Source organism: Ictidomys tridecemlineatus, chromosome 1 (assembly GCF_052094955.1).
Source record: "Ictidomys tridecemlineatus isolate mIctTri1 chromosome 1, mIctTri1.hap1, whole genome shotgun sequence".
In the NCBI taxonomy this organism is placed as follows: Eukaryota; Metazoa; Chordata; class Mammalia; order Rodentia; family Sciuridae; genus Ictidomys; species Ictidomys tridecemlineatus.
Window position 1 is genome coordinate 249,097,365 of NC_135477.1, and position 21,276 is coordinate 249,118,640.

The 21,276-nt window shown below is 35.7% G+C and overlaps 1 protein-coding gene across 1 annotated transcript in view; it reads left to right on the forward strand.

Moving 5' to 3' along the window:
• The window catches only part of Ghr (growth hormone receptor), a 258,960-nt gene extending 244,566 nt beyond the window's left edge, over positions 1-14,394 (forward strand). Inside the window, exons 7-10 of the mRNA XM_078017960.1 lie at positions 3,888-4,053; positions 6,675-6,765; positions 11,159-11,228; positions 11,391-14,394. Of these exons, the coding sequence (XP_077874086.1) occupies positions 3,888-4,053; positions 6,675-6,765; positions 11,159-11,228; positions 11,391-12,365 (1,302 nt within the window). The 3' untranslated portion in view covers positions 12,366-14,394. The remainder of the gene's footprint in view (positions 1-3,887; positions 4,054-6,674; positions 6,766-11,158; positions 11,229-11,390) is intronic.
• Positions 14,395-21,276: the final 6,882 nt, after the last annotated feature.

The following is a 21,276-nucleotide window of genomic DNA, read 5'->3' on the forward strand; positions in this document are numbered from 1 at the left end:
CACATAAAAGATCATGTGACATTTGTCCTTTCATACCTGGCTTATTTCACTTAATGTCTTCTAGATTCATTTGTGTTGTAGCAAATGATAGAATTCCTTTTTTTTTTTAGGCTGATACTATTCCATTATGTATATACCTCATTTCCTTTGCCCGTTTATCCATTGATGGACTCTTAGGTTGATCTCTATTTTATTTTTTATCTCTATTTTGACTATTGTGAATAATGCTACCATTAACATGAAAGTGAAAACATACCTTGACATATTGACTTCATTTTTTTTGGCTATAAACTCAAGAATAGAATTGCTAAATGAAGTGCTAATTTTATTTTTAATTTTCTGATGAAATGCTACATATTTTTTAAATGCTTTTTCTACATCTATTGAAATGATCATATTGCTTTGATTCTGCTAATGTGGTATAAAACATGTATAGATTTTTTTCAGGTCAAACCATTCTTGCTGGAATAAGTCCTTTAATCATGGTGAATGATCCTTTTAATGTATGTTGAATTGGGTTTGATAGTATTTTGTTTGCAGAGGTGTTGCATCTATGTTCATCATGGATACTGTCCAATAATTTTCTTTTTCTGTAGTATCATTGTCTAGCTTGGTATCAGGGTAATCCTGACCTCATAAAATGGGGTTAAAATAATAAGCATATACATTTTCAATTTTTGGAAGAGTTTGAGAAGGGTTGGTATTGGTTCTTCTGTAAATGTTTTGTAGCATCTACCCATGAAGCTTCAAGGTCCTAACTTTTCTTCGATGGGAAACATTACTGACTCACTCTCCTTGCATAGTTTTCTGTTCAGATTTTCTATTTCTTCATAATTCAGTCTTGGTATGTTGCATGTATCCAGAAATTTACCCTTTTCTTCTAGAGTATTCAATTTGTGGAAAATAATTTCATAGCAGTCTCTTTAGATCTTTGTATTTCTTTGGTATCAGTTATAATGTCTCTTACTTCTGATTTCATTTATCTAAATCTTATTTTTTCCTTAGTCTAGTTAAAAGTTTGTAGAATTTGTTTGGCTTTTCAAAAATACCGTTCTTGTTTTGTTGATGTTTTCCATTGTTTTTCAGTGGTCTCTATTTCATTTATTTATTTTCCAATACTTATCATTGTCTTCCTTCTGCTAACTTTGGGATTAGTTTGTTCTTTTTCTAGTTCTTAAGGGTATAACATTAGGTGTTTGTTTAAGATATTTGAAAGATAATGAATTTTTTCAGGAAGTTGCAGTGTAGTGTAGAAACATATGTGTAACTGATTTTAGCAGTGAAATACACTTCTTTTTTTGTAACAGAAGTGTATTATCTGTCAGACGAGGGTGCCAAGAAAGACTTAGAACGTGAGCAATCCACAATACTCCCACAGAGGATTGATGCACCCACACAGGCCAGTGGCACGTACTGAAGGAGGCATATGAGAAAATTTGAGTTTGGTGTTGCTGGTGTAGAATGCTGAAGGAAGATAGAGAAGGGGGTCACAAGTCAAATTACTGAGGGCCCCTTTTTAGTTCTGTTGTTAGAGAAATCTATAAATAGTTTTGGTATTGATAACAGAAAATTTAGGGCTCCAAGAATGAAAACATAAACTTTTAAAAATATTTTAAGAGGGCTGGGATTGTGTCTCAGTAGTAAAATACTCGCCTAACATGTGTGAGGCACTGGATTCGATCCTGAGCACCACATTAAATAAATAAACAAATAAATAAAATAAGGGTATTGTGTCCAGCTAAAAATAAAAAATATATTTTAAAAAAATTAGGTCTTTCTGCATTTTTTAAATTTATATATGACAGCAGAATATATTACAATTCTTATTACATATATAGAGCTCAACTTTTTGTATCTCTGGTTGTATACACAGTATATTTACACCAATTTGTGTCTTCATACACGTACTTTGGATAATAATATCCATCACATTCCACCATCATTAATAACCCCATGCCCCCTCCCGTCCTCTCCAACCCCTCTGCCTTATCTAGAGTTTATCTATTCCTCCCATGCTCCCACTCCCTATCCCACTATGAATCAGCCTCCTTATATCAATGAAAATATTTGGCATTTGGTTTTTTGAGATTGGCTAACTTTACTTAGCATTATCTTCTCTAACTCCATCTATTTACCTGCAAATGCCATGATTTTATTCTCTTTTATTGCTGAGTAATATTCCATTGTGTATATATGCCACATTTTTAAAATTCATTTACCTATTGAAGGGCGTCTAGGTTGGTTCCAGTTTAGCTATTGTGAATTGTGCTTCTATAAACATTGATGTGGCTATGTCCCTGTAGTATGTTGATTTTAAGTCCTTTGGGGATAGACCAAGGAGGGGGATAGCTGGGTCAAATGGTGATTCTATTCCCGGTTTTCCAAGAAATCTCCATACTTCTTTTCATATTGGTTGCACCAGTTTGCAGTCCTACCAGCCGTGTATGATGTACCTTTCCCCCCACATCCTCGCCAACACTTATTGTTGTTTGTATGCTTAATAGCTACCATTCTGACTGGAGTGAGATGAAATCTTAGAGTGGTTTTAATTTGCATTTCTCTAATTGCTAGTGATGATGAACATTTTTTGATGTATTTGTTGATTGCTTGCACATCAACTTCTGAGAAGTGTCTCTTCAGGTCCTTGGCCACATTAAATAAATAAATAAATATATAAAGGTGTTGTGTCCATCTAGAACTAAAAAATATATTTTTAAAAAATATTTTAAGAAAGAAACTAAGTAAGTTTAATATTCAGAATCCTGCTTCAAAGAATGTATTTAGGCAGAGAATGTAAATATTGCATATATTCAGAGGCTCCTGTAAAAGATACAAACGAACCATGTCATGAAGAAGTATTTTGTGAGTAGAAACCAACCAGGGTGAAAGAAAAAATTGTTACAGATGCTGAAGGCCTGGCTTATGACTTAATGAAACCAATTATGAGGATTTTATTTAGGTAAAAATCCATGCTGTTGAAAAAGTGAGTGTTCCAAGTTTACTATAAACAAGAACAAGGTGTTCTACCCAAAAATACATGAAAAGCACATTGAGTACTGGCTCTGAGTATTTGGCTTGGAGGAAAATGTCCTTGCTATTGGGTTTACCTCTTTGATAGCAATATGTCTTAAAAGTCTAGCTGTCTCACTCTACCCTTCTCTGGGGAAGTGAAGGGATATCCTGACTAAGGGTGTGAGACATGCTAATTGCCAAAGAACTCCCATGGCTTTTTTTTTTTTTTTTGAAGATTTTGAATAGCAAACTATTTTGAGGTATGTTTTTAAGCCTCTGGAACAAGTAGATTAAAGTGTTTAGTAGCTTCTAATACAATTATTTGAAAGTTAAACAAAGACAACTATGATATTTCCAGGATGCTTTCCACTATTACAATAACGAATACATTACTACCCAGAATTTCCAAAGAACACAGATAATTTGTTTTGGCGTGGAAATGTGTTTGTTTTTTTCTGTTCTAATGTCTTCCTCCATACAAAACTGAAATGTCCTAGATAAGTACACAATATTTCTGTAATCTTTTAATCTTCTTTATAGTTCCTCCATTCCCCATAAGAATCTCTTTGCTTTAATCTTAGCAGAATATCTGACAGCCTAATGTAAAGATATAACTGCATCTCTTTAAGCAAATCCATCACATATGTAGGTTTAAACCAAATAAATTTAAAGACTATTAACTTTTAAACAAGAATTATTTTTTACATAATTTGTTTCAATCTTCTTTTCAGTAGCAAACTCCCTCTGGACACTTTAAAATATTACTGACTTTATAGAAATCCATTTTTAATACAAGTGGGAGAACACCCAAAGTGTATACTACATTGAGTTGTTGACTCTCTAGCCAATAAGCTTTATATATTTTGTCTTGAAAGATGGACCCAATATTGTCAACATCAGTTCCTGTATACTCCTTGAGACTGGATAAAGAATATGAAGTGCGTGTGAGATCCAGACAACGAAATTCAGAGAAATATGGCGAGTTCAGTGAGGTGCTCTTTGTAACACTTCCTCAAATGAGCCCATACGCATGTGAAGAAGGTAAAAAAAAAAAAAAATTAAAATAGCAGTCAAAATGTCTTTTTGCAGTAATAGCAATTGATATGTGCCTGTTAGCAAGTTGTATGCACTAACACTAAATATCAGTGTGAGACCTTGAGCTCACTATCTATGACAGGTATTATGTGTTGTAAAAGCAGAAAGAGTTAGTTTTCAAATTAGTTCACTCAGGAAAGGTCCTGGCGCAGGTGGACATTTAGAAAGGAGTATACAGTGGTTTTCTCTGGATAGTGAAATTTCAGACATTTTTTTCCTTTACATAATTTCTGTATTTCTAAAATTTTCTACAATGAGTTTGTTTTTAATATATAATCAAAAAAATCTTTTACTAATGCAGGGGGCAGGAAGTCATCCCAGTCTATATGTATGAATGAATTTATGACACCTAAGAGAAAGCCTTCTATTGCAGGTGCTCACTGGCTTTAGAGAAACCTTAATCTAGAGGAAAGCTGAGAAGTTGTGTATTAAGCCCAGTATGGTGGTGCACGCCTATAATCCTAGTGGCTTGGGTGGCTGAGGCGGGAGGATCACGAGTTCAAAGCCAGCCTCAGCAAAGGCAAGGCACTAAACAACTCAGTGATACCTTGTTCCTAAATAAAATACAAGATAGGATTAGGGATGTGGCTCAGTGGCTGAGTACCCCTGAGTTCAATCCCCAATGTTCCCCCTGCAAAAAAAAAAAAAAAAAGAAGTGTTGTGTTATTTGGCTCAGAGGAGACACGAAACATTTGAAGATCTTATATAGAAGAACCATAAAGATAGTTAAAGTTACCTTTATCTAAAGAAATAGGGAAGGCTGGTGTATAGTGAGCAGTAAGTGTATAGTATTGTCACTCTCAAATGGGAATTAGCTATAGCCCTTCCACACTGAAACAGAAGATTTATAGGGACTTAGGAGGAATTGAAGTTTGTTAATGAAATAAGCTACAGAGAAACTAAGTTTATATTTTTGCATAACTGAATAGGTATAATAATCTCACTAAACAAGACTAATAAAAACTTTTATAGCATCATTTTTTTTCTGGTTAACTGGTTACTTGTTTTAAACAATATGAGATAAAATGCAACTGTGATTTAAGCACTTTTTAAGCTTAATATGGTGGCATTTTCAAAAGCTTCACTTTTCCTTCCATATTTAAAAAAATGAATCTCTGGTTCTAATGCTTCTAAATATGTTATTGATAAAAATGACAGACATTACAAGTACTAAAATGGTGTTTGCTTCCCTACTAATTCTTAAAAACATTTATAATACCTGTCTAGGAGATTTTAATAACTTATTAAATAAGAAAAGCATATTAAAGTATAAGGGCAGATATTTAGAAAAGCAACATTAAGGTAAATTCCACTTGCCTTTTATTAGGGTGTTTAGCCTCTGCCATTGTAGTGAGAATATTGGCAGCCAACTTTAAGGTTACTGAGAGAGGCACTTAGTCCTAAGGAATGAAATATATGCCCCCAAGTTTCATTCAAAATATACTAAACTCTGAAAACAGGAACCTCAGTGGGACATACACACACAAACACACACACACACACACACACACACTTTTTTACAGCTGTAAAACATAACTTTCACATGTGTAAGAAATTTCTGTCATGATTCATTAATAAAAACTCTGCCCTGATATTTTTGATATATCCTCAATTTGGAAGCTAAAAACTATCATCACATTTATATAAATAAATAAATAAATAAAGTGATCATCATTTACTTAAGCTTAACAATCAACAGTTTTTTCCCCTAGCACCAAAGCCTTTATTGACAATCTTCTTTTTTAATTTGTCCTAATTAGTTATACATGACAGCAGAATGCATTTCGATTCATTGTACACAAATGGAGCACAACTTTTCTTTTCTCTGGTTGTACACGATGTAGAGTTGCACCCTATATACAGTCATACATGTACCTAGGGTAGTGAGGTTCATCTCAGTCTAACATCTTTCCTGCCCCTGTGCCCCCTCCCCTTTTCTCCTTCCCCTTTGCTCAATCAAAGTTCCTCCATTCTTCTCACACCCACCCCAATATGGATCAGCATCCACTTATCAGAGAGAACATTCAGCCTTTGGTTTTTTGGGTTTGGCTTACTTCACTTAGCATAATATTTTCCAACTCCATCCATTTATCTGCAAATGCCATAATTTTATTCTCTTGTAATGCTGTGAGAGAGTCTATTTTGTATATGTACCACAGTTTCTTTATCCATTCATCTACTGAAGGGCATCTAGTTTGGTTCTACAGTTTAGCTATTATGAATTAAGATGCTATGAACATTGATGTGGCTGTTATTGACACTCTTTGGACACATAAGATGCTTAAAGCAGTTTGGTTTACTCTGAAATCATGCATTATGTTTGAACTGCATGCTTTTTATTTTGAAGATTTTTTTTTAAGTGAAAGGATTTGAATAGTGGACAGAGGTGTTCTTAGAACAGGAAAAAAATCCTAATTTATCCCACTCTGCTTCTGTAGTTGTCAAGCAAGATGATTGACTTCACTAGAAAAATTCAAGTTAGCAAATACTTTTATATAAGAAAGTGAAATGTAAACTTGCTTCAACTATTCATACATGTGTGAGTAAAATATTCCCATGTGTTTCAGATTTCCGGTTTCCATGGTTTTTAATTATTATCTTTGGAATATTTGGACTAACAGTGATGCTATTTGTAGTCATATTTTCTAAACAGCAAAGGTAGGTGTGATACAGTATTCTCTGGTATGTTTTTGCAAGTTGTTTAGATTTCCATGCATTTCTGTGTTTTATTTGATATTTTCTCTTGCATATTGAGTATAAATTTTATGTAACACAGTATACCTTTATGTCCAGTTACATGTTTACTATTTCTAAAAACTCAATTTGTTGGGTTCATCTTTGAGAAAATACAGGTTTAGACTCTATCTATGAAGTTGTGTAGGACATTAAGAGCTTAGACTAATGATACCACACACCATGTAATAGGCACCTCTTCCCTTCAGTGCTTAAAGGGTTGACCCATTCACTCCAGGACTCCAGAGCATCATCACAGAGCCTTTGGCTGAGGCTGACGCAGTCCTCAGTATAGGCAAACTGAAATGGCAAACTAAAGCCACATAGACAATGTAATCTAATAAAAACATCCTTAAGAGTTCATATGATGTGATTTTAAGTAAATCTGGGTCTCGTTTAAATGATTTGGATAGTTATAACTTTGTATTTCACCTGCATTTGCAAATACAACTGAAATGCTAAGTTTGAAGCAATTCTATTTTGCATTTTCTGGGATCCAAAAGATTGGGTTCCAGTGTCTCAGTGACTGTTGTTTGATCCTGTTTGACTCCCTTAACCTTTCTGGGCTTCCACAATGTCATAGGTAATATGAGTGCTGGTTTATATGCTCTTTAAATTTGCCTTGAGCCCTGAGATGTTATCATTCTGTTTTTCTTCCTGAAAAATAAATAAATAAATAAATAAATAAATAAATATTTTTAAAATTCAGTCCACACTATAGGAAATTATTTTGTACAAAATGTAGAAAAAACAATGGCTATAGATTGCTAGTTTCTTCCATTTAAGGAATTTTAAGAGCCTCATGGGTTAATATGGGGAAAATAAATACATTTTTTTAGAATTTTAAGTAATATATGCATTTAAGTAATGCTAAAAACAAGAATCAAATTATTCTTTAAGTTTTTTGGTCTGTACAATTGGTGGGATAATTTATATGTGACTGTCATAAATTATATGTTTGCAAAGTAATTTGTTTTAACACTGGCAATCAATTTCAAAACATTGTGAAGGCCAAGAAAATTTGTTATATTGTTTAGTTATATCAGCTACAATGTTTGGAACAATAAAATAATCCTCTCAACAAATAGGATTTCAAAGTAATTATGTTAACTTTTGACTAAAAAAAGCATTTTCTGTGAATAACAAAGAATTAATCTATGACACTTGTTCAAAATCACCAAATTGTAAAATAGATATGGAGTCTTTATTGTACTTCCAATTTCCTATCTAAATTGAATTCTTTACATAAAAAAACCAATTTTTTTCTTTTCCATTGAAACATTTATCATTTTCTAAATTTGCATATTCTAATGCAAGTAGGAAAGTTGTACAAAATAGTTGTCAGCAGATGTGGAAATAACACATATTCCCAACAATTAATAAGATGCTCCACAGAATGAGGTGCTGAAGTCAGTCTTTCCTAGAACTCCAAGCTATCAAGTTTTTCAGGTCCCACATGTCTTTAAAGATTTGTGTATCCTAATTCATTATTGAAGCTACTTTAATCCAGAAAACTGTCGATTCTACAAAAAAAAATATAATGTGATTCATATTTGAATAAATGATAGCACCCTCACAAACATAGTTTAAAGCCAGGTTATCTTTACTCCCTACTAGCTTCTACCGTATGACCCACCCAGCCTTGAAGCTATTATTAATTAAAGGAATAAATAATTAAATCCACATGAAACAGATGTAGGAAAGTGAAAGCCAAGTTCAAGCTGCAGATCCACGTTTTTTTAAATTAATTAATTAATTAATTAATTTATTTTGAATAGGCTTCTACTACAAAGCAGACACAAAATAGAGAATTTTCACACCAAAAAATCCAGATTTTTGGATTGTCTTTAAAGCTTGACTGATGTAGTGGAACTAAGCTGATCTTTCTACATGGCACATATATGGAAGCAGAGAGCCAGCTGTGCCCTTTGGGAAGGGCATACACTCTCCAGTTTGCCACAAAGCATCTTTTCTTCTCACAGCATTGTGACTGGCCTGCTTCATTTAATGACATGACCAACTTGGGCCCTTGAGATTTCAGGGCCAGCCACTGTGTCAGAAAGTAGCTACAACCATCGAATACAACTAACACAAGTAGAAACACATCATGCTCTTCATAAAGGAGAGGCTCACCTCACAAAATCAACATTAGCCATTTGGGATTCTTTGCTTTCTGTAATTAGGGATATGTTGCATTTTTTAATGTTTGTAAAAATTTGAAACGTGCATTTAGAAATGCCAAATTTAATCATGCAGCAGTGTGACAGAAGGCAAAAGAGCCTCAGTTTGGAGTCAGGTAACTTGGGTTTGAACCTCAGTCATGCCTAGTATTAGTGCATGATTTGAGACTGTTCCTTAATTTTTCAAATCTTTGTGTGAATACTATCATTGACCTCCCTGATAGTTATAAGGTTTAAATAAAATGTTTAGTTCATGATCAAACATTTGTTTTAAAGAGAATTAGTAAAATTTTAGGCTTCAGGTGCCATATGTCTTTGTCACAACAACTCATTTCCACTTCTGTAGCATGACAACAGCCAGAGACAATATGTAACTGAATGAATGTGGCTGTGTTCTACAAAATCAAGTGGTAGTTCAAATTTGGCCCAAAGTCTATAATTTGTACTAAACTCTAATGCAAAGTATATCTCACACTGTCTAGTTTATCAGAGAAGCTCAAAATGAGAGAAATTATTATTAGTAATTTATGTTATTCATTTCTATATCTGCAATTCATCAGTAATAATTTGTTTTAACATTTACTCCACTGAGTAAGCATAGTGGAGAAATCACAAAGCAACTTATACAGTGGAATTTGGTTTATTCTTTAGATTAGATATAATGGCAGGTGGAAATATTGAAAGGAAGTGTTCCTTATTGAATAGATTGCATAGTCCATTCACACTCAGTGTACTAGCAACTAACTGATATCCAAACTCCAGGTTACTGTCCCTGCCTAACAATGGCATTTCTCACTACATAGGAGGTGTTTTTGTTTTGTTTTGTTTTGTTTTGAACTATAAAACAAGTTGGTTGAAATGAATAATCCCTGAGCTTCTTTCCAGAGCTACAATGTTGGTTTTAAGATTCAAGCTCTAGTTACACCGTCAACAAAATACATGGTTTGTTCCAATTTATTTGGCAAATGCTCGTTGAGCACTTCCATGTGCCAGGAATTGTGCTAAGTGCTAGGGATTCAGCAAGGCACAAGACAGGCAAGACAGACATGGAAATGAATCAGAGTCAAAAATAATTTAAATATTTGGAACAGAAGATATAAATAAGTACAATTACAGTATTATGTATGAAAGTCCATCAAAACAGAAGAAAGAGCAGTGGGGGAGATGAAGGGGATTGAAGGGGAGAAAGGAGGGAATGGGATAAGGAAAGAACAATGGAATGAATCTGACCGAGCTTTTGTTAGGTACATACATGAATATACCAAACTGAATCTCAACATCAAGTACCTCCACAAGACACTAATTAAAATAAAACAAAACAAAACAAAACTATAAGTAAATTGCAGAACAACCAGTAGAGTAGAGGGAGGGAGGAGAAGGGGAGGAGATAAGTGCTGGGGACTGAATTAGAGCAAATTATATTCCATGCTTTTGTGATTATGTCAAAATGAATCCTAATGTTATATATAACTAAAAAGAATCAAATAACCAAAGTCCAAACTGTAAAAAAAAAAAAAAAAAATCCATTCTCAAAAGTTGGAGCTAGTTCATATTTAGCCTGCTCTACCTGAAATGGCCCTTGTAATAACTGTCTGGTTAAAAATCATCTTAGATGACTTTATGATTAATGTCAACTGTGTGGTGTTACCTTGTCTCGCATCACCCTTTTTCAAGGGCACAAATAATGTTGGCTGGCTCTACATAGATTGGTTCTTTTTCCTTTATTCATTTTTTTTTCCTGCAAATTACTGAGGAGATGTACAATAAAATTGCTTTCCTTGTAACAGACATGGACATTGGCTTCAGGTAGAAATAAATTTCTCTCTCCCAAATGCTAAAGTGGGATGGCCATAAAAAGCATTAAGAAAAAAAAATGAAATTACAGACAAACCACATTTTATTTGAGTAGACTTCAGAAGAGGACTTTTTTGTTATTATTGTTTTTCTTTCTTACACTTTTTGCAGTTTTTCTTTATCATTTACTGCTTTATATTTTTCTTCCCTTTCTCAGCTTCCACTTATATAGAATGTCAAAATTCTTGAAATAGTAATATTCTGCCAATATTTTATTTGTTCTGAAATAAGAGAAATGTGTAACTTTTAAGATCTGTCAAATGAAAATTCTGTTTGTTTTCAAGGATTAAGATGCTGATTTTGCCCCCAGTACCAGTTCCAAAGATTAAAGGAATTGATCCAGACCTCCTCAAGGTAATTAATAAATCCGTCTAAACTATAGATTGTGATTGCACTAATACCTGAAGAACATTGCCACATGTTGAGAGCTTTCTGCAAGCTCTGTGTATTGGATTTAAATGATTTCATCATTATGAGTTTCTTTTCATTAATCTTCATTTTCTTTCTGCTTCATAGGAAGGAAAATTAGAGGAGGTGAACACAATCTTAGCCATTCATGACAACTATAAACCTGAATTCTACAATGATGACTCTTGGGTTGAATTTATTGAACTCGATATTGATGATCCTGATGAAAAGACTGAAGGATCAGACACAGACAGACTTCTAAGCAACGACCATCAGAAATCACTAAATGTCCTTGGGGCCAAGGACGACGACTCGGGCCGAACCAGTTGTTATGAACCCGACATTCTGGAGACTGATTTCAATGCCAATGACTTAGGTGATGGTACCTCAGAGGTGGCTCAGCCACAAAGGTTAAAAGGGGAAGCCGATCTCTTGTGCCTTGACCATAAGAATCAAAATGAGTCACCTTATCATGATGCTTCCCCTGCCATTCAACAACCCAGCATCATCCTGGCAGAGGAAGAGGACAAACCACAACCACTTCTCATTGGTGAAACTGAGTCAGCTCACCAAGTTGCCCCTACTCAGATAAGCAATCCGAATTCACTGGCAAACATTGACTTTTATGCCCAGGTGAGCGACATTACACCAGCAGGGAGTGTGGTCCTTTCCCCGGGCCAAAAGAATAAGGCTGGGATAGCCCAGTGCGACACGCATCTAGAAATGGCCTCACTGTGCCAAGCGAACTTCATCATGGACAATGCCTACTTCTGTGAGGCAGATGCCAAAAAGTGCATCGCTGTGGCCCCTCATGTGGAGGGCGAGTCACATGCAGAGCCAAGCTTTAACCAGGAGGATATTTACATCACCACAGAAAGCCTTACCACTACTGCTGGGAGGTCTGGGACAGCAGAACATGCCCCAGGTTCTGAGTTGCCCGTCCCAGACTATACCTCGATTCATATAGTACAGTCTCCACAGGGCCTTGTCCTCAATGCGACTGCCTTGCCCTTGCGGGACAAAGAGTTTCTCTCATCGTGTGGCTACGTCAGCACTGACCACCTGAACAAAATCATGCCGTAGCCTTACTGTGATTTCCCAAGAATAACATACTGAATTGCCAAGAATTGGCTGGGGCATGAATGCAGAAACCAAAACAATCTTTAAACATTTGGGGGGAGACTGTGAGGGTGGGTATGGATTCAAATGCCTTTTCCTGAAATGTGGAAATGTTATTAAAAGGAAAAAAAAAACAAGAACATTTAATCAGAGAGATATTCCCGTTGTGAATTGTAAATATTTTAAAGAATTGTCTCAAAAGACTCTTCAATAGCAGTGATTGTCTTATTATTGTGGGTGTTAATTTTGTGATACTAAGCATCGGATGGCTACGTTTTTAATGTATAGTAAATTGTGCTTTTTGAAAAAGCAAAAACAATCAGGTGGCTTTTGCAGTTCAGGAAATCAAATGCAAATCATAGCACAGGCTAATTTTTTTTTTCTTTTTTTAATAATTGGGAAGTAAAAATCTAGGTAAGAAAGCAAAAGTAGTTTGGATATGTAAAACATTTATTTTGACATAAAATTGATAAAGATATTTTTAATAATTTAAACTTCAAGCATGGCTATTTTATAATACACTGCACACTGTATACTGTAGTTCACAATGACCCCATCTAAGGAATGTAGTAACTACAGTCTAAAGCTGGTTTAATGCTTCAGTCAATACACCTGAAGAAAAACAGACAAGCTAGTTTTTTACAAGTCCCTTTTTTATACCTCCCCAAAGTTCTTAAGTAATTCTAAGATCTCTAATAACCTGCATTATTGGAATATACTCATTTTATCTGAATTTTTAAACAGATATTTTTAAGTTAGAAAACTTTTAAATGTTTACATGGATCAATGCACCATAAACCAAAAAACAGGAAGGAGAAAAAATACAAAAACAAACAAAAAACCCTTCTTTACCAAATTTCAGTGCAAGCCAGAGAGCTAATGCTAAGACAAGCAGAAGTTACAGCTGGCTCCCCTGGTCCAGGCTGCTGACGTGCGGAAGTGCACGTGGTATGAATTTTTTTTAGCACACAGATCATGAGAAATAAGCTCCAAAACCTGCAATGGTATCTTTTCAAACACAGCTTGGTTTCATTTCATAGTTACCTAAAAGAAGAATAAAGTATAAGCAGCATTTTGTAAGTAGAAGCAGATCAAATGAAGTTAACTGAACAATGGAACAGAAAGCTTAAGAAATAGGTTTTTTGTTCCATAGTCTATAGCTGAGGACACATTCATTATTTGTGGTAACAAGGGACAGATGGTAAGCAAGCCAAAAGAGAACTCAAAATTAATCAAACCAGTAGAAGAAGCTTTCTCACCAAGCCTAATAGGATTTACTTAAAACTGTAAAATAAGTTTCATCATTTTTTATTTCCCCTTTGAGAGGATTGGCCTCCAACCAGGTAGTCAGAAGAAAATGAAGGAGCCTAAGTAATTTTATCAATTATTTTCCAATTCTTTAACAACCTAAACATTATCCTTTGGAATAGCTCCCCTAAAGGTTTATGAAAGAGAAGAATCTCATCTCACGGAATATGTCTCACTTTAAGTATTTTTTTAAAAACACTTTAAACTTTAAAATTAGTTCTATTTTCCATTTAGCTCAAGACCTTTTGGGGAAGCAAGCTTAATGGCTGGCGGTTCCCTCTTTCTTACGGAAAAGACAGTGAAAAATCTAGAATTGGGTGTTTAAAGTTCAACATGTTACTTCGTGATAGATGTTTAATAGATTCTCTGCTACCTTGCTGCTATGGTTTTCTCTAAAAGCTACAAAATTTAGTTTCATATAAAACATCATCAATGTAGAGCCTAATTCAACTTAAAGCTGTGTTTTTGGAAGAATTATATTACTATTTCTCAATAGGCTGACCACATTTCTATAGCCAAAAATAGCTAAATACCTCAATCAGTCTCAGAATGTCATTTTGGTACTTTGCTGGCCACACAAGCCATTATTCACTAGTATGACTAGTTGTGTCCTGCAGTCTATATTTAACTTTCTTTATGTCTGTGGATTTGTTCCTTCAAAGTTTAATAAATTTATTTTCTTGGATTCCTGAATGTGTGCTTCTATTGTCAAACCTCAACATGAAAAGATCTTAAGACATGAAAGCATCTTAGACTATATTCTGTGAGTGCTTCTCACTGTAAGGGAAGCTTAGCACAATTAGTTCAAACATAGTAATGCAGTACAGTTTTTTGTTATGTTCTAAATAGAGGCTGAGGAGGCAGCTCCATATCTCTATTTTTTGAGGACACAAGAGTTCCCACTAGGAAATATGCTGCTGGCCTGTTTGAACTATGCCTTCTTTGGGCTGTACCTGTCATGGGCTATGCCTTGCACACATTATAGAAGTCAAATGGTGCATCCAAGTTGATGTGGGGTGCATGTGGGGTGGGGTGCATGTGGGGTGGGGAAGAGTGTTGCTTGGGCATTGTCTTCAAACTACATTCCTAGGTTGAGCATGTTACCTGGAAAGAGGAAAATCAGCTCTTCTTCTACTATTCACACACTGACACAAGTCAATTTGTCAGACTGGCTACTTGTCATCATGGGGAGCAGATAATTCTTTCCCATAGCCTCCCAGACCTGGAATAGAGACCAGTTGGGTAGGTTGTGTAGGAACTTGAGAGGGCAGGAAAGCCAGGAAGCATAGATTATGCTACAGAAGATTCCAACTGTTTATTTTAGCAAGTTGAATGCAAACTGTCACAACTTTTCATATTTGAGGGTTAAATTCACTACAGAAAATAATTTTTCCACCTACTGCCTTCTGCCCTTTGAGAGGCCATTACTTCAAAGAATTGTGGAGTAAAACCTCTGGGCTTTTTTATTTGGAAATATGTTTCAGAAATTTGTGGCCTTTATCTCACTAGAATATTGGAACTTATACTACAACCTTTACAGAACAAAACAAATAAAAGGTTATCATTATAAGCACCAGACATCTATTTCTTACATATGTTATACAAGACCCAGCCTTCTATGAACAGAGAGCACAATCCTTTCTATTTCAGAAAATTAATGGTATGTTGAAGATGGCTACACATGTGTTTATGTATTTAAACTTCTCAGTTCTACTAAGATACACCACACCAAAATGTATTCAAGTGTTATAAGATTTACATTATTTTTACACTCAAAAAATCTTTTTATATGCTTTTTCAAGGTAAGATAGCAGAAAAACTGGAAGATTCTGAAATCTGAATTCTTTACTTTAGAATCCAATATCTCACATAATTTACTCCATAACTACTTGAATATTTAAGAGCTGGATGTAAAAGGGAATTTGACCTTTGACTAGCATTTGAGCTCTGTTCCTTGGAATGTGACCTTTGACTAACATTTGAGCTCTGTTCCTTGGAAATCTAATAAGCATATTATATCAACTATGTTCCACAGGCAACATTGACCATGGTTAAAATGATCTCTGGTAAATTATATCTGGCTGGATAGAAAACATAAATACATGGGATAAACCATACTTCAAACCTGGGCATGGTGACTCTTAGAACTGAGCATGTGCCCTTCAGGAGCACCAGGAGTTATGCCTATGGAGTTGTAACAAAAGCTACTGGTGCCACTGAGGCATGGAGCTTCTATGCCTGGGAGACTCCATTAGCTGCCCAGTATGGGACTCCTTCCCTTACACTTGAGCTTCCACTTGGTAAAGGAGGAAAGATCATGGCTGCTGGACAGCTATGTAAACAGTTTTTGGACTGCTACATGGACAGTTGCCATGACTATGATTCTTAAGCAGGAAGTCCATTGGTACCTGCCTTACATCCTTCCTATCCTACATTTCAAAGTAGACTGGGACCAAGTGTGATCTGTGGCCATCTAGTGGATGTTGGGTTGAGCCTACCTTGGAAAGATCCCCTTACAGACTAGTAAGAGAAACTTGCTATTCATTCCTTGAACAAAGTTTATGCTTTCCCATCCCTGTATTCTTATTCAGGACTCTTCCCCCACCTGAAAAACTCCCACGTACCAATCCTGCCTCCCAAAATTATTCTCATGCTTTGTGACCTGCTTAAATGGCTTCTTCAAAAAACATCTGATTCTTTCCAGCCTTAAATGATCATTTCTTCTTCAAAACCACTTTTAATGGCGCTTATCACACTCTGCTTATTATTCATCTAACAATCTCACAGGATAGGATCTACCAATATGTATTCTTGGGAATACCCGATCCCTAAAATGCTCTTAAATGGATGAAACTGTGCTCAATAAGTTTGGGGAAATCCTCAAATTTCATTACCTTCATTTTGATATTTTAACATTTCTAAAGTTTAAAAAATACACTCATTTTTCTGAATTGTTTTTAACAATAAAAAAAATACAGGCATACTTTGAAGAAACCACAGGTTTTGTTCCAGACCACTGCAATAAACAGAGTCACAATGATGTTTTAGTTTCCCAGTGCATACTCACATTATTTACACTAGTAATACTGTGGTCTGTTAAGTGTGCAATGCCTTTACACCTGAAAACAATGTACACATCTAAATACTAATGGTCATCTGAGCCTTCAGAGGTTTACGATCTTTTTGTTGGTGGAGGGTGTTACCTTGATGATGATGGCTACTGACTGATAAGAGTGGTTTATCTGAAAGTTGGGATAAGTAACAATTTCTTTAAGTAAGACAACAGTGAAGTTTGTCACAATGATGGACGACTCTTTCCTTCACAAAGCATTGCTCTGTAAGACTCATTGCTGTTTGATAGCATTTTACCCAAGCAGAACTTCTTCCAAAATTAGTCAATCCACTTAAACCCTGCATTTGCTTTATCAACTGAGTTTATGTATATTCTAGCTCCTTTGCTGACATTTAAACAATATTCACAGCATCTTCACCAGAAGTAGATGCCATTGAAAGAAAGCACTTTCTTTGCTTGTCCATAAGCAAATACTCAACCATGTAAGTTTCATCATGAGATTATAGTCATTCAGTCACATCTTCAGGCTCTGCTCCTAATTCTGTTTTCCTGCTATTTCCAGCACCTCTGTAGTGACTTCTTCCACTAATATCTTTAACCCCTTCCAAACTTCTATTAATGTTAGTTAATAACCACAAATGTTGTTGATGGCATCTAGAATGGTAAATCCTTTCCAGAAGGAATTCAGTATATTTTATCAAGATCCTCAAGAGGAATCACTATCTGTGGCAGCTATAGACTTATGAAATATATTTCTTAACTTGTAAGATTTGAAATTTGAATTACTACTTTATCCATGAGTTACAGAATGGATGTTGTATTAGCAGGCAAAAAAATTTAAATCTCATTGTACATCTCCATCAGAACTCTTGGGTGACCAGATGCATTGTCAATCAGCAATAATATTTTAAAAGGAATCTTTTTGTCTGAACATCAGTTCCCTACAGTGGGCTTAAAATATTCAATAAGTCACATTGTAAACAGATGTGCTGCTAACATTCAGGCTTTGTTGTGCTATTTAAAGAGCACAGACTGAGGAGATTTAGTATAGTTCTACAGGGCCCCTGGGCCTTCAGAATGGCAAATGATCGTCAGTGCCAACACCTTGGTCAATGATCTTAGCTGGACTTTGCAGGAAACTTGCTGCTGCCTCTCCATCAGTATCTGCTGTTTCCCTGGCACTTTTTTATTATGGAGTTGGCCTCTTAAGCCTCATGAATGACATCTGCTGACTGCAAACTTCTGTTCTGCAGCTTCCTCACCCCTCTCAGCCTTCATATCATTGAAGATAATTAGGCCCTCACTATAAATTGGGCTTTGGCTTAAGGGAATGTTACGGCTGGTTTGATCTTCCACCTACCCACACGGCTTATCAGCAATAGGCTGTTTCACTTTCTTATTTGTGTGTTCCCTGGATCAGTACTTTTAATTTCCTTCAAGAACTTTTCCTTCGCATTCACAACTTGGCTCTTGGGTGCAAAAGGGAAAGATTTCAGCTCATCTTGGCTTTCTACATGCCTTCTTCACAAAGCTTAATCATTTCTGATATTGGTTTAAAGTGAGAGACATGCCACTCTTCTTTTCACTTGAATTCGAGAGGCCATTATAGGGTTATTAATAGGCCTAATTTAAATTGTTTATCTCAGGGAAAAGGTAAACCTGGCGGGAGGGAGAGAGATGGTAAATGACCAGCCAGAATAACAGTAAGAACACTCACCACAATTATTAAGTTTGCAGTCATATGGGTGTGATTCGTGGCACCCCAAGACAATTACAATAGATCAACCACCTCAGATCACCACAGCAGATATAACAATGATGAAAAGGTTAAAAATTATGACAATTACCAAAAAATGTGACTTTGGGATGTGAAGTATTGGAAAAATAGCACTCATAGACATGATTCTTGCTGGTTGCTACAAACCTCTAATTTAAAACACACACATACATATACACACATGAGAAAAAAACATAAAATGAGTTATGTCTGTAATGGTGAAAAAATATCCATATCTAATATCTAATAACACTTAGGAAAACTGCTCTGAGAATAACAGCATGCCTTGCACAAAATAAAATTATAAATTTCAGGTAAACATGGATTTGAATGAAGCATTTTTCTGTAATGCCATTAAACTCTTACTCTATCAATAAGCGCCCCCCACCCCCCCACACACACACACAAAAAAAATGAAAGGCAAAGCCACTGTGTAATTAAAATAACCACAGATTCTTCTCAACTCAGGTGTGTTACTTTTTTCATCTATGAAATGACATTATTCTAAGGACTTGGAGGGCTTCTCTGTGACAGTGACTTCTTATCTGCTTGCCAAAATGGACTTTGAATTTCCTGCCTTTTCAGCACAAAGACTGTGGGAGAGTAATTAGGACATGGAATTTGCCAACACTACAGAACACACAGCTTTCTCCAAAATCTGAGGACTACAACACCAAGAAATGCTTATATCACTCTTAATGAAGAGGAACGTATTTTGCTATAAAACTACAGGATAATACCTGTTATTACTTGAACCAAAATAATTCACTCCTTACTGCTGACTGCTAAGTTAGAAATAAATTCACCACATAGAACTTCAAATATAATAGATTATTGCATTGTAATCTCAGGAAGCTATCATTACAGAAATATATAGAAAGTAATTTTCTATTGATTTGAAAAAAAATAATCCCTACATGATTGCTCTGTAGACATTAAGAAATTTTAGCAGAGTTTTCTGTAAGTATTAAATAATTTGTCAGGAAATTGTTTTCACTTTGGATTTCTCAATGGAGCAGATACTGTGGGTTACTGGTGGTGAGTACTGCTCCTTCACATGCTGAGAAGTACACTGAGGCAAGCATATAAAGCAGGGTTTGAAAAGGGGTAACATAGATTTCTCCTGGGAGGGAAAAGGGGGCCATAGATGGTATCCTGGTACCCCAAGAAGTTAGAGCATTCTGTCTTTTTTTATATGTCCTAGGCTTCCTTTGTTCTCCTGCTCTCTTCCCCTCATTGCTCTCCTTCCTGCATTTGTAACTAGGCTCAGGAGATGATCAGTGGGATGGCCAAAAGGTGAGAATCAGATGGGCTGGAGGGGCCAAGCAGGAAGGGGGCCCAGGGTGCATTAACAACTTTTGTAACTCCCTGTAGGGAAGGACAATCCCTGGTACTGGTTACCTTAGCAACATGTTGGAGCTAGGGCAGGTTTTCTTGATAAGGGTGAAGAAAAGGTTCTGAAGGCATTAACATTTCAATCCCTCTCCAACTTCCAGACCCAAATTGGCCTCCTTGATTTGATCTGACCCAATTTACCTATATATACTGACTGCCTCTTTTAATTCTGGCTTCAGAACTGTACTCCAAAAATCTAAAGTAGAAAGATTTTTATTGATAGATTTTTTTTTTAGATGGTACAACATGATCTAATTAATATCTGATTTTATAAAAATCAAACTTTCATGCGTATTAAGCATAACAAATCTGTTCTGATTTTATAAAAAAAACAACTTTCATGTGTATTAAGCATAACAAATCTGTTCTGATTTTATTTAAAAACTTTCATGTGTATTAAACATAACAAACCTGTGTCGTAAGCAAATTAGATATTATTTTTAGCATTCTATAAGGAAAAAAAGCTCAGAAAACTTGAGAGATTTTTCTGAATTTAATAAACTAGTAAGTGATAGAGTTAGGATCAAAACCCAGTCCCTCTTACTAGTCCACAGTTCTGGAAACATGAAAACTACACCATTATTTGAAAGAGGAAAAGCTTCTGACTTGGTTCACAAGGTGAAAAAAATATTTGACTTTACCTTTAAGATCACAATTGAGACAGGGTCAAAGACAGACAGAAGTTATTTAGTGATAGGTCAGTATTAATGCTATACACAGGCCATGAAAAGAGCATTGCATGGGCTCTCTCTTGTCCAGTGAGGAGGTCCAAGGAACAGGGTAGAGGACAGTGTGGCTACAGAGTCACTAACCAAGACCTCTAGAGGCCAAGCAGGAAGCAGGTCTGATTTTATTGTGCAGTTACAGTGTATATATACTCAGGCAGTAGCTAGGCAGATTACAGGCAGCCACCAGTGCAATTCTGCTAACTGCCCTTGCAGCGATCAGGAGCGGGCCGTGGAGCGGGCCGTGGAGCAAGCACAGGGACTGTGTCTGCCAGGTAAGCAGCCTGCGGCTCACAGGTCTAGGACGAGGGGAATGGCCTGCCACTCAGACGCCCTTAATGTATGCCATGTATGCAGTGCTCCATGCACTTGTCCCCACAGAGCATAAAGAGGTAGATCATGAGGTGAAAAGAAAAACAACCAAATACACTGCTCACATTTCTACCCATTGAAAGGATTTTCTTTCACCATTGTCTTTCTGGGATCTTGACTGTGATTATAAATGTAAATAGTACCAGAATACCACGCAAAACTATTTGAATTGGACATGAATTTTTCCCTCCTTAGTCAACTTATTATAAGAACCTGCCCAGGCTG